Source organism: Narcine bancroftii, unplaced genomic scaffold, assembly GCF_036971445.1.
Source record: "Narcine bancroftii isolate sNarBan1 unplaced genomic scaffold, sNarBan1.hap1 Scaffold_607, whole genome shotgun sequence".
NCBI classification, from domain to species: domain Eukaryota; kingdom Metazoa; phylum Chordata; class Chondrichthyes; order Torpediniformes; family Narcinidae; genus Narcine; species Narcine bancroftii.
In genome coordinates, this window is record NW_027212136.1 from 1 (window position 1) to 12,291 (window position 12,291).

At 41.7% G+C, this 12,291-nt stretch overlaps 1 protein-coding gene across 1 annotated transcript in view; it reads right to left on the reverse strand.

Moving 5' to 3' along the window:
* Positions 1-565: 565 nt before the first annotated feature.
* The window catches only part of LOC138751020 (spectrin beta chain, non-erythrocytic 5-like), a 39,168-nt gene continuing 27,442 nt past the window's right edge, over positions 566-12,291 (reverse strand). Inside the window, exons 14-21 of the mRNA XM_069913120.1 lie at positions 11,137-11,241; positions 10,180-10,920; positions 9,394-9,465; positions 7,897-7,983; positions 6,889-6,965; positions 5,173-5,258; positions 1,393-1,456; positions 566-590 (exon numbers count right to left, since the gene is read on the reverse strand). Of these exons, the coding sequence (XP_069769221.1) occupies positions 566-590; positions 1,393-1,456; positions 5,173-5,258; positions 6,889-6,965; positions 7,897-7,983; positions 9,394-9,465; positions 10,180-10,920; positions 11,137-11,241 (1,257 nt within the window). The remainder of the gene's footprint in view (positions 591-1,392; positions 1,457-5,172; positions 5,259-6,888; positions 6,966-7,896; positions 7,984-9,393; positions 9,466-10,179; positions 10,921-11,136; positions 11,242-12,291) is intronic.

The window sequence follows — 12,291 nt, forward strand, 5'->3', positions numbered from 1 at the left end:
GTGAGGATTGGAGACAGCACCTCCCCAACACTGGCTGTGTGCTCAACACCTTTTGTACTCCTTGTACACCCATGGCTACCTGGATAAACTCCATTTATAAATTTGCAGATGACTGCACTGTCACAAACAAGTTGGAATATAGAAGGGAAACAGAGGGACTTGGGGCCAGGACGGACAACAAGCTCTCCCTCAATGTCAGCAGGACTGAGGAGCTGGTCATAGACTTCAGGAAGAGTCCTCGTCTGCATCAACAGGGCTGAGGTGGAGGTAGAATTCAGTTTTATGTTTCTAGGAGTAAACAGTTCTAGTGATCTGCATTGGTTCAGCCACATTAACACAATGGTCAAGATAGAGATATCTCCTTCAGAGACCTGAGGAAATTTGGCATGTGATCTGCATATCTCATCAACTTCTACAGATGCACCACTGAAAGCATCCCGTCAGAAAGAAAAACTGCGTGGTGGTGGTGGGGGGGGGGGGGGTGGTGGGAGGGGGGAATACTGCTCCAGCCAAGAGTATGAGAAGCTGCAGTGGCTCAGACATTCACACAAACTCTCCCCTCAAATTACTCCGCCCATTCTTGCTGCTGCCTTGGAAAAGCAACCAACATATTAAAAGACATTCTATCTTAGCCAAACCACATTCTATCTTAGCCAAACCCTTTGGCTCTCCCGCTCTCCCATCATGAACAAGTTTCACAAGTGTGAGATCACACACAGTCATATTTGAGGACACTTCCTTTCTCACTGTTGTCAGACTCCTGAATGAACCACACACTAGTAAAATTACATTGCCCTTGCTCTGCACTAATTGGTCTATCTCTGTAACTCTGCACTCAGTTTTACTTGCCTCACTATGTACAGGTATGGGTTATCAGGTGCACTGCTTACAGAACAAACTCTCACTGTACTTCAGTACCGAACCTGAACTGGTCAGTCTCGCTGCTTTCCTGTCAGCCCTGCATTTGGTATCTGTTCCAAGGAAGGCCAACTTGAGCTTGAGGAACAGCATTTCTTCTGGGATGTAACAGTCCCCAGTACCCAACAACTTCAGTCTTTCCAGTTCGTCTCAGCATTAACCAGTTTTGACGGCAAGTCACCAGCCGCAATTCTGTTTCTCTCTTCACAGATGCTGCCTGAACCACTGCATGCTTCTAGTATTTGCTGCAATTTCAGATTTCTAACATCCTGCACCTCCCAGTTCACCTCTTTGAGATTTACATTCATATTTTGGTTCACTCATAACAGTTCAGCAGTGAATACAATGGCCTCATCCTTCCATGCCCTTCCACACCCTTCCTCACTTCCTTCATCCTCCCCCACCCTCCCTCAGTGGTGAATACCATGACCTCACCCTCCCAGGAGGTGCCACGGGAAGGAGAATATCACTCACCAAGGTTGCTGTGGAGACTGTGTAGGAGAGGTGGCATTGCCAGAGGAAGCGTTCATGCTGCACCCTGAGAAAGAGCACAGGAAGAGTCAAAGTCCAAAATCTTTTGTTCGGACACCAGCCGACATTTTTCCATTCCTTGATAAAGGGCTCAAGCCAGAAACGTTGGCTCTATATTTTTACCTTTGCTATATAAAGGACACTGCTTGGCCTGCTGAGTTCCTCCAGCTTTGAGTTTTTACTTTTTTACATCAATATGAGTTAGCTAGGAGGAGGAGTCACGTGATGGAGTAGTGACCGGTCGGGGAACTCCAGCCCTCTCCGGAAAAGTTTAAAAAAACCAGAGAAAACACAAAGGCACAAACACGAAAATTAAAATAAAGTGAAAATAAAGGTGGGAAAAAAATGGCAGCGAAGAAAGAAAAGTCGAAAGCAACGGGAAGAAGAGAAGAAGAAAAGATGTCAGAAGAAGGTGAAGGCCTTACCTGTCCGAGGAGGCCCAAGGTGGAGAGAGAAGCCTGCTCCCTCAGGTCAGTTGAAGCCCCGAGCTCGGGACTACAAAAATGGCTCGCAGAGCCAAGCAAAAGTGCGCAACCGTGCATGCGCGATGCGCAAGACAAAAAAAACACTGACAGGAGGGGGGACCAGCTGAGGAGTCGATCTCCACAGCTGAGAATGACAGCCACAACACAACAACAAGAGGAGAACATAGAAAATAACGAGAACAAGAAAGAAGAGAGTAAAAAGAAATCAAAGAAACAGCAGATGACCAACCCAGAGGAAGAAGAAGAAGAACACAGAGAAATGGAAGATGAAGGGAAAGGCAAGACAATGGATATTTTTTTTTAAAGAATATATGGAATCAGTAAAAGAATGGCAATCACAAGAATTTAGTGAAATAAAAAGAAGAATAAAAAGTACAGAAGAAAAAATGAATAGATTAGAGATGGTCATGTCAGATATAGGAAAAAGAGTGGACAAGGTGGAAGAACGAGAAACACCATAGAAATGGAAGTAGATGACTTAAAAAAGAAATTAGAAGAATCTAATAAAAAAGTTAAAGAGACACAAGAGCAGTTAACTCAGAAGATAGATATAATGGAAAATTATAATAGAAGAAATAATATAAAGATAGTGGGGCTTAAGGAAGATGAAGAAGGCAAGAATATGAGAGAATTTATAAAAGATTGGATCCCCAGGGTCCTAGGAAGACCAGAATTACAGGAAGAAATGGAAATAGAAAGGGCACATAGAACATTAGCCCCTAAACCACAACCACAACAAAAACCAAGATCCATTTTAGTAAAATTCTTAAGATATACAACAAGAGAAAATATATTGGAGAAAGCAATGAAGAAAATAAGAGAAGACAAAAAACCACTGGAATACAAAGGTCAAAAATTTTTTTTCTATCCAGATATAAGTTTTGAACTCCTGAAGAAGCGGAAGGAGTTTAATACAGCAAAAGCGATCCTATGGAAAAAAGGATATAAATTTATGCTAAAGTACCCAGCGGTACTTAAAATAGTTATTCCAGGGCAGCAAAACAGACTATTCTCGGATCCGGAGGAAACACGAAAATTTGCAGAACAACTACAAAACAGACAGAGAGATGAAGACATGTAACGAGAGCAAAAATGACCACAAACTATATGTATGTGTGTATATGGGTATATATATATTTATATTTATATATATATATATATATATATATATATATATATGTGTGTTTGTGTGTGTGTGTGTATATATGTGTGTACATGTGGGTATGTATATTTAGAAAAGAATATATAGAGTATAGATAAGAATTAACAAGGGAAAGTAAGGGAAGAGAGGAAGTAAGAAGGGAATTAAGAGAGTGACCTTTGTTATATATGAAGATTAAAATCTTTTCTGGAGGGGGCTGGGTGTGGAAGAACTACGGTCACTGCGAAATCAGTTGACGCTTGTGAGTGATTTCGCAAATCCAAACGGAATGGGGAGATGTGGTTGCCCGACAAGAGACAAAGGGCAACTCAGGAAGGGGAGGGGATCATGGGGTTAAAGGATTTTTAGATAGGAGAGTAATGGAAATATTTTATGTTTTAGAAATGTTGTCTTATAATGTGCTTAAAAAAAAACCAGAAATGGATAAGAAGGAAAGGTGATGATGAGGAAACGGAAAGGAAAGATAAACAAAGTATAAGATGGCTATGTTGAATTATATGACTTTAAATATTAATGGAATACATAACCAAATCAAAAGGAAGAAACTGTTAAATTTATTGAAAAAAGAAAAAATTGATATAGCATTCATACAAGAGACACACTTAACCGAAGTGGAACACAAGAAATTAAAGAGAGATTGGATAGGGCATGTAACAGCAGCATCATATAATTCAAAAGCTAGAGGAGTAGCTATATTAATCAGTAAAAATGTACCAATCAAAATAGAAGAGGAAATAATAGATCCAGCAGGGAGATATGTAATGATAAAATGTCAGATATATTCGGAGTTTTGGAATTTACTCAATGTATATTCACCTAATGAAGAAGATCAAAAGTTTATGCAAGATATCTTTTTGAAGGTAGCAGATACGCAAGGGAACATATTAATAGGAGGGGATTTCAATCTTAATTTGGATTCAAACATGGATAAAACTGGGAAAAAAATTAATAGTAAGAACAAAGTAACCAAATTTATAATTAAATCGATGCAAGAAATGCAACTTTTGGATATATGGAGGAAACAACACCCAAAGGAAAAGGAATATTCATATTATTTGGGCAGACATAAAACATACTCAAGAATATGAGTTAGCTAGAGCATCAAAGGTTATCGGGAGAAAGCCGGGCAGTCAGGGTGAGTGGGAAAATGGATCAGCTCATGATTAAATGACATGGCAGACCTGATGGGCTAAATGGCCTATTTCTGCTTCTTAAGGAGTTTATCATCTAGAGATAATAAATAGAGCAACATCTCGGACCAAAACCTGTCCGTACATGGTACTGTATGTGTTCCTGACCAGTCTGTACATTGAACTATCACCGACAGCCCATTTTACAATCCACCTGTATCAATGGCCAGTCCTGATATCACGATATCTACAGCTAACTGGTCTGAATTCTGTCCCTCTATCACTGCCTGGTCTGCACTCTGTCCCTCTATCACTGTCTGGTCTACACTCTGTCCCTCTTTCACTGACCAGTCTGCACTCTGTCTCTCTATCACTGACCGGTCTGCACTCTGCCCCACTATCACTGACTGGTCTGCACTCTACCCCTCTATCACTGACCGGTCTGCATTCTGTCCCTCTATCACTGTTTGGTCTGCACTCTGTCCCTCTTTCACTCACCAGTCTGCACTCTGCCCCTCTTTCACTGACTAGTCCGCACTCTGTCTCTCTATCACTGACCGGTCTGCATTCTGTCCCTCTATCACTGTTTGGTCTGTACTCTGTCCCTCTTTCACTGACCAGTCTGCACTCTGTCCCTCTTTCACTGACCAGTCTGCACTCTGTCTCTCTATCACTGACCGGTCTGCACTCTGCCCCTCTATCACTGACCGGTCTGCATTCTGTCCCTCTATCACTGACTGGTCTGAATTTCAAGCTTCTGTGGGGCAGCAGACAGCTCTTGCTGGATGGGTCTGGAACATTCTGTCACACTTGCTGTGGTTGAACCTTCCATGGAAATATGATCAGATACAAGGAGATGCAGGACTCGTGACTAGAGCTTTGATCCGAGGGAGGCTTCAGTGAGCATCATAAAAGCAAAGTGTAATAGAACAGAGCATCCACCCACCTAAATTGTTCCTGATCTTTTGGATCCACTCATCCATCAGAGAGCCCGAAGGATCAGAGAAAAGATATTCAGCACCGTCACTGAGCCTAGGATAACACATCCAATTCTGACACTTTGTAATGCCTCTACATTATGGCTTGGTACAGATTTAAACACAGCACAGCAAGATACATGTATCAATAAAGTGCATGCACATTTACACATACATACTGTACATACACATGGGCACGCACACACACACACATATACACATGTGATGCACGCACCACCTAGCTATAGCCAAAGATACATGCAAAAGAAATAGAAATATTGGCAAAAAAGCATAAATGCCAGATAGTAATTAATACTGAATGAAAAAATAGATTTAAATGGTAAAAACACACAATAAATGCTGGAGGAACTCAGCCAGACTCACAGCATCTATTGGAGATAAACACATTTTACCGATGTTTTGGGCCTGAGCCCTTCCTCAACGTATACCTTGAGGAGGATTCAGGCCCAAAATGTCATTAATATATCTTTACCTCCTATGGACGCTGTGAGACCAGCTGAGCTCCTTCAGCATTTACTGTGCGTTTTTACTACAATCACAGTGTCTGTAGACTTCATAATTATATCAAAATGGCAGAGATCACTTTATAGCCAACAAAATATTTTGTATTTCTGTCAGTCATGTGGGACCCCACCCACACACACACACACACACACACACACACACACACACACACACACACACACACGTACAAACAGGGACACACAGGGACACACCACACATGTACATGCACACAGGCACACACACACACACACACACACACACACACACACACACACGTACAACAAGGACACACAGGGACACACCACACATGTACATGCACACACACAGGCACACACACACACAAAGTATGTGCCAAAACATATGTTTTGAGGTACATATATTTGAACATACAGGGACATTAATATGAGGAAAAATCTCTTGAACTGATTGGTTGGTCTGAACACAAATAGCCAGAATTAATTTATATAATCCTTCATTGGATTGGACAAGGTCAGCATTCCCAGCTGGTGGGTTAAACTGCTGTGGTCCTTCCTTACTGTCACAGGGAGTCCCCGGATTTGGACCCAGTGCTGGTAATAGTAAACTCTGGATGGTGGGTGGTTTGGAGGTGAGCTTCTCGAGTCTTTCGCTTCTTGGTGTCAGTTGGGAGGAGGTGTGGTTGGAGTAGGCCTGGGCAAGTAACTGCACTGCATCTTGAAAAGTGGTTCCCACTGGATCCCAGCTTTGCTGCTAATGAGGCAATGAATATTTTGGTGGCTGATGGATAGCAGTGAAGAGAGATGCTTTGTCAAGCTGATTTCACACTGGCAAGTGGAGAAAACACCTCTGAGTTGTGCTTTGAAGTACATTATACTGTACTTCCAGAGAAGCTCTGGGCCATATTGCACTCTGATGCACATTGGGATAAAAGGAAATAGGAAAGAATAGAAATTATTGCCTTTGTACTGCTCTCTTGCAAGTACCCCTCAGCTCAAAAGGTGCAGACGCTGGGATCTTGAGTCAACTGAGAGAAGCCGGAGGAACTCTTGATAAAGGGTCCTGACCTGTATGTTGACTGACCATATCTTCCCATGGATGCTGTCTGACCTGCTGAGTACCTCTGGCTTCCCTTTGTTCAGCCTAAACAGATTAATTGCCTTAATTCGGCAGATGTGTCATACCGCAGGTGGAAGGTAGAATCAACAACCTCCTCACATGTTGCTTCAGTGATGCTGAGGGATGGTGAACACGGGGAATCCTGCATAGAACAAAGGAATGTACACAGATTCAATAGAATATGGTTAAAATGAGCAGGACATCATAGCTTAGAATACGAGTGCAGAGCAGAGCAAGGCATCACACATATCTTGAATGGCAATGGTTAATGATAATGAGTTTATAGTCATCCACATAGTACAATGTACATATTCTCTGAAATTCTTATTTGCTATAGTTGAACAGGTACTTGTAAAGTAAAAACTACAATGGTATGTATTAAATTAAAAAGAGATAATAAGTACAATAAAGTAAATGTTACCTAAGTGAAAAAGAAAAAAAATAGACACAGTATCACCAAGACCTTAGTACAAGTCATCGTGTAATAACAGCAGTACATTACAGGGTAGAGATTCATCCACAAGTTAAATAGAAAGTGATAAAGGGACCAGGACATTGTATCCAGGTTTAGCCAGTCCCTTACTGATGTAGCTCAGACACCAACAGGAGCTTAATTTCTTTGTTAATGAATGTTGTATCTGTCCTGTGTTTCATGAGACAGTCTATTGTCCACATTTGACATTTGCAGTAGCTGCCTCAACAATGTTTGATGGACAGTGTAGAACAGTTCTGAAGGCCCTCAACCCAAACTATTAACTATCTCTCCTTCCGCTAATGTTGCCTGCTTGCTGAGTGTTTTCAGAATTTTCTGGTTTATTTCGGACTGAAGGCACCTGCAGTTTATTGACTTGCAGGTCTAGCTCTGAAAGAGTCTGATGACACAATAAGGAAGGGCTTGCACTCTGTTTAACTTGTGCTGTACCTGTTAGGAGAGTGATTGTTAAATTCCCTCAGCACCAGCCTCCCTCAGTTTGATAAGACCAGTATGTGCAGGGTAGCTGCATTCATTCTGGTGATGGGAGCAGTGTTGAGCTGGGCTTAATTTCCCAACATGGGTAACCTTGAAGACTCACCTTCAGACTTGTAGTCTTGCTCTCATAGAAGCTGAGAGTTTGACTTGCTAGAATCACAAAATGGGTGTCCCAGGTTTCAGAGTCAGTCTAAATGCAAAATTAAAATTAGGACCAAGAAATAATAATCTTGCTTTTGAACAATCTCAGAGCCACCAAAGTGCTTTTGAAGTGTACTAAAAGACAGGTTTATGCCTGGACAGCATGCAGAACAAATGTTTGCACTGATAAAGTCCAAAATACTATGTACATCAGTGGTTCTTAAACATTTTCTTTTCACTCACATACCACTTTAAGTAATCCCTATGCCATTGGTGCTCTGTGATTAGTAAGGGATTGCTTAAGGTGGGATGTGAGTGGGAAGGGAAGGTTGAGAATCACTGCTCTAGACCCAATTATTACTGAAATATTTTGCTTGAGAAAAATTGTCATCGGCCCATTTCCTTTGAAACCTTGCACATAACGAGTCAATTAGGTACGGTTAAATCATTTGTTTTCAAACAGTTTCTTTCCACCCACATCCCACCTTAAGCAATCCCTTACTAACCACAGAGCACCGATGGCATAGGGATTACTTAAATTGGTATGTGAGTGGAAAGAAAAAGGTTGAGAACCAATGATATACATAAAACAGACCAGAACCAATTTCTATACAGTAATAATAATCAGATAATGTGTTTTAGTTCTGATTGAGGAATAGATATTGGCCAGGACATGGAGGATAATTTCTTCATATTGTGTTGTGGCATAGTCTACATCCACCTGATAGTTTAATACCTCATTCAAAAGGTTATAGTTCTGACAACGTTGCATCTCTCTGCAGTGTCAACCTAAAGTGGGATTTGAACTCATAATCTAAATCAAGATGAAAGTGCCACCACGCTCATGAGAGAATGAAATCGAGGTAGTAAAATGGTGCTTCCCATGTGCATTATCAAATGACATTTTACCCTACGGAGACATTAGGGGCGAATTTGATATTGGTCAAATCATTCAGTTACATTAGGCACCTTAAAGAAATATAGAGAGATAAGGTTGTATTGAGGTTTAGGCACAGAATTCCAGTTCTTGGGGCTTTTGCATCTGAAGGTGTGGCCACCTAATGTCGAACCACTAAATGAAGAGGCCAGAATTGGAGCACTGGTTCGTGAGAGAGTTACAGGACCAACAATGTATGGTGCTGGCACAGTAAGCACAGCCCTGCCTTTTGGAGCTGATGTTACAGGGAGCTTCACTGGGTAACTGGCCACGTATACGAATTCACGAGAAGTGTAAGTGCAGCTTCAGAAAATATTCTCCCTTCCTCCATTTCCACCAAAGTGAAAGTTTAAGTTTATACCTAATAGAGGAAGGGTTTGTTTTGCAAGCAGATTAGCCAACACATTTCAAAATGCATTAAACATTAAAAGTAGAAGAGCACATTATAGTGTGCAGCGTTACAGTGAAAAATCAATTAGTACACAGCCAGGGGAGTGTAAGATCATTGAGATTCATTCAGACCTTTGTCCCATCAGATTGGAGGATCTGCTTTCTGCAGAGTGTGCCTTCCATGCTCTGGAATCCACCAGCATCCTTATAAAGAGCAAAAGAAGACACATTTAATGTAATGACTGATGTTTTAATTGACTTTACCAGCAAGAAGTGTGCCTTAGGAGTCTCCATTTCTGTGTTGCATCAAATACAGCAGCAAACTCTTAACATTTGGAGTCTAAGAATTAAAAGTGCTGGCAATCTATACTGGGGAAATCATGGCAGGATGGAGAACTCCTCTCATCTTAAACATTGGTGTCTTGGGATCTTTTCCTTCCAGCCAAGTAGACAGATGAACTTTAACTTACTGCACTGATGTGCCAGCCTGTGTCATGGGGTGGGACTGCTGACCCAGAAGCTAAAGTTGCAGTAGGCGACCCATAGTAAGAGGCAGAGGTGGGGAAAGAGCTGAGGGTAAGGAGGAAGGGAAGGGTAACAATGGTTGAAGAAATGGCAGGTAAAGGAAGGTGGAGAAATGGATATTGGGAAAAGGCATAAATAGACTGAGAAACAACTTAGATATGGAACTAGAGAGAACCACAAGGCTTGGCAGAGGCACAGAAGGAGATACAATCTAGAGTGGATTAGAATCATTTGCCTCAGTTTGCATAAGATGCACTTCATTAGTTTATAGTGGGGGCAATATATTACCTCAGGTGGTGAGCTGGAGGAATGGGAGAACGGGAGACTTAGAAAGTTGCATGAAAAAAACAACTATGAAAGATGTTTGGACTTCTTGAAGGTGCAAATACGTACTGAAGTTGCACGCGTTTTGTTGTTTTGTGTTCCTGTGGTGCTTGGCTGCTGAGGAACAGTGGAGAGTGATGCTGATTCTGTGATCGCAGGTGTATCCATCTGTCGACACTCCTTTGAGCTGGGCACAGGGTCTACTAAGCACCTTTTTGTTGATCCACTTTCTCCTGGTTGAACTCCAGAGAGACTAGTCCGGGAAGAGTGCCGGCTTGTTGGAGAACTGCTTGAAGGAGAGTTGGACAGGGGGCTTTGGAACTTGGTAGGTGACTCTGCCCTGATGCCATCCCTTGCTAGTGCGGTTAGATCTTGAGCTGATTGTTCCATTGAAGTACATGAAGGAATCCGAGAGAGTGGTTTGGATATGATACCTGGTCTGTTTGGATTTGAGAACCTCTTTGTGGGACTGTCTATTTCAGAACTGCCAAAAGTAAAAGATCTTGGTGACAAAGGTGATTGGATGATTGTCTGCCTCTGGTCACTGGTAGCATCAGGATTTCTAAGGGAGCCCACAGTCCTTATGCCTGGTGAGAGAAAAAGCTCTGAGGTGGAGGGGGATCGTGGAGCAGGACTCACGACTATCTCTTTTGACCAGGATTTTGGTACCCTTTCAGTGTCTGAGTTGGTTCTTCCAAAGATCCTCAAGGGTGATGTTTTTTTGTCCGACCCCTTTCTCTTCAGGGAAGGAACCCGAGACACTTTTCTTTCTTTTTCTTTAATGCCCTCGCCCCTCTGGAACCCTTCTCCCTGAAATCAACCAAAATAGATTGATCTTACACAAACCAATCGGAAACACTCAAAAAGTCTCACCTGGAATCATACAATCTCATCTATCTATCAAAATTATACAAAACTATTATTAGTAACAGCCCTTGATCACTGTACATAAAATGTATTGTCAGTTATATAACCATTATCCTGATTGTGAAGCTGAAACCAGGCTTGAGAGGTTGCTTGACTGACCTTGTTCAGGTTCTCCAGTTGGCTAAATTTCTCATCTTGAACTGCCAGCATCTTCTCAAAATCTTCATGCTTCTTAATCAAATCTTCCACTTCATTTACAGAATCCTGAGGAGAACAAAAGTAATCAGCACCATTCATGTACAGAAGGCTGATGACAAACTCAGACTCTAGGTAACTGTGGCGCCCTGAGACACAGCATCAGCTGAATCAGTGCAGGACAGTATTCTGGTCAGGATCTTTCAGAGTAAATAACACATCTGAATATCAGGCATAATGCATGGTCATTGACCTGCAGTCTTAATTCTGCCGTAGATGTTGGCTGACCATATAACCATATAACAATTACAGCACAGAAACAGGCCAGTTCGGCCCTTCTAGTCTATGCTGAACACCTTCTCCCACCTAATCCCATTGACCCGCACCTGCCAATAACTCTCTCGTCCATATACCTATCCAACTTTTCCTTAAATATTAAAATCAAATCCACATCTACCTATTTCAGAACTGCCAAAAGTAAAAGATCTTGGTGACAAAGGTGATTGGATGATTGTCTGCCTCTGGTCACTGGTAGCATCAGGATTTCTAAGGGAGCCTACAGTCCTTATGCCTGGCGAGAGAAAAAGCTCTGAGGTGGAGGAAGCTCATTCCACAGTCCCACCACCCTCTGAGTGAAGAAATTTCCCCTCATGTTTCACCTAAACCTTTTCCCCTTCAATCTCAATCCATGTCCTCTTGTTTGACCTGCTGATTTATTTCCAGCATTTTCTATTTATGTAAAGTGCAAGTATCTTTCCTTTTGACATGGATCTACCCTGGTTTACCTGCTATGGGAAGGTTGTCTGAGACATCTGAAAGAGAGCTGTATTTAATCTACGAAGGGCAGAATTTTTGACAGGATCGTGTACACGTAGGCACAGTAATCAACTATTCAGATTTTACCTGTTGCACTATTGAAATCAGAGCAGATCTGTATCTTACCACCATGCGTCATTCAAGATCCTTCACAACAAAACAAATCTAGCAACCTCCAAATTAAAATATAAAAAGAACTTGTATCCACTGCTTTTTGTTAGTTTCGCAATTCCACTATTCTTTTTGTTAAGTTTCCTAACTTCAGATATCTGCTCTATGCTGTTCCAGCCTACTAAAGAGAGA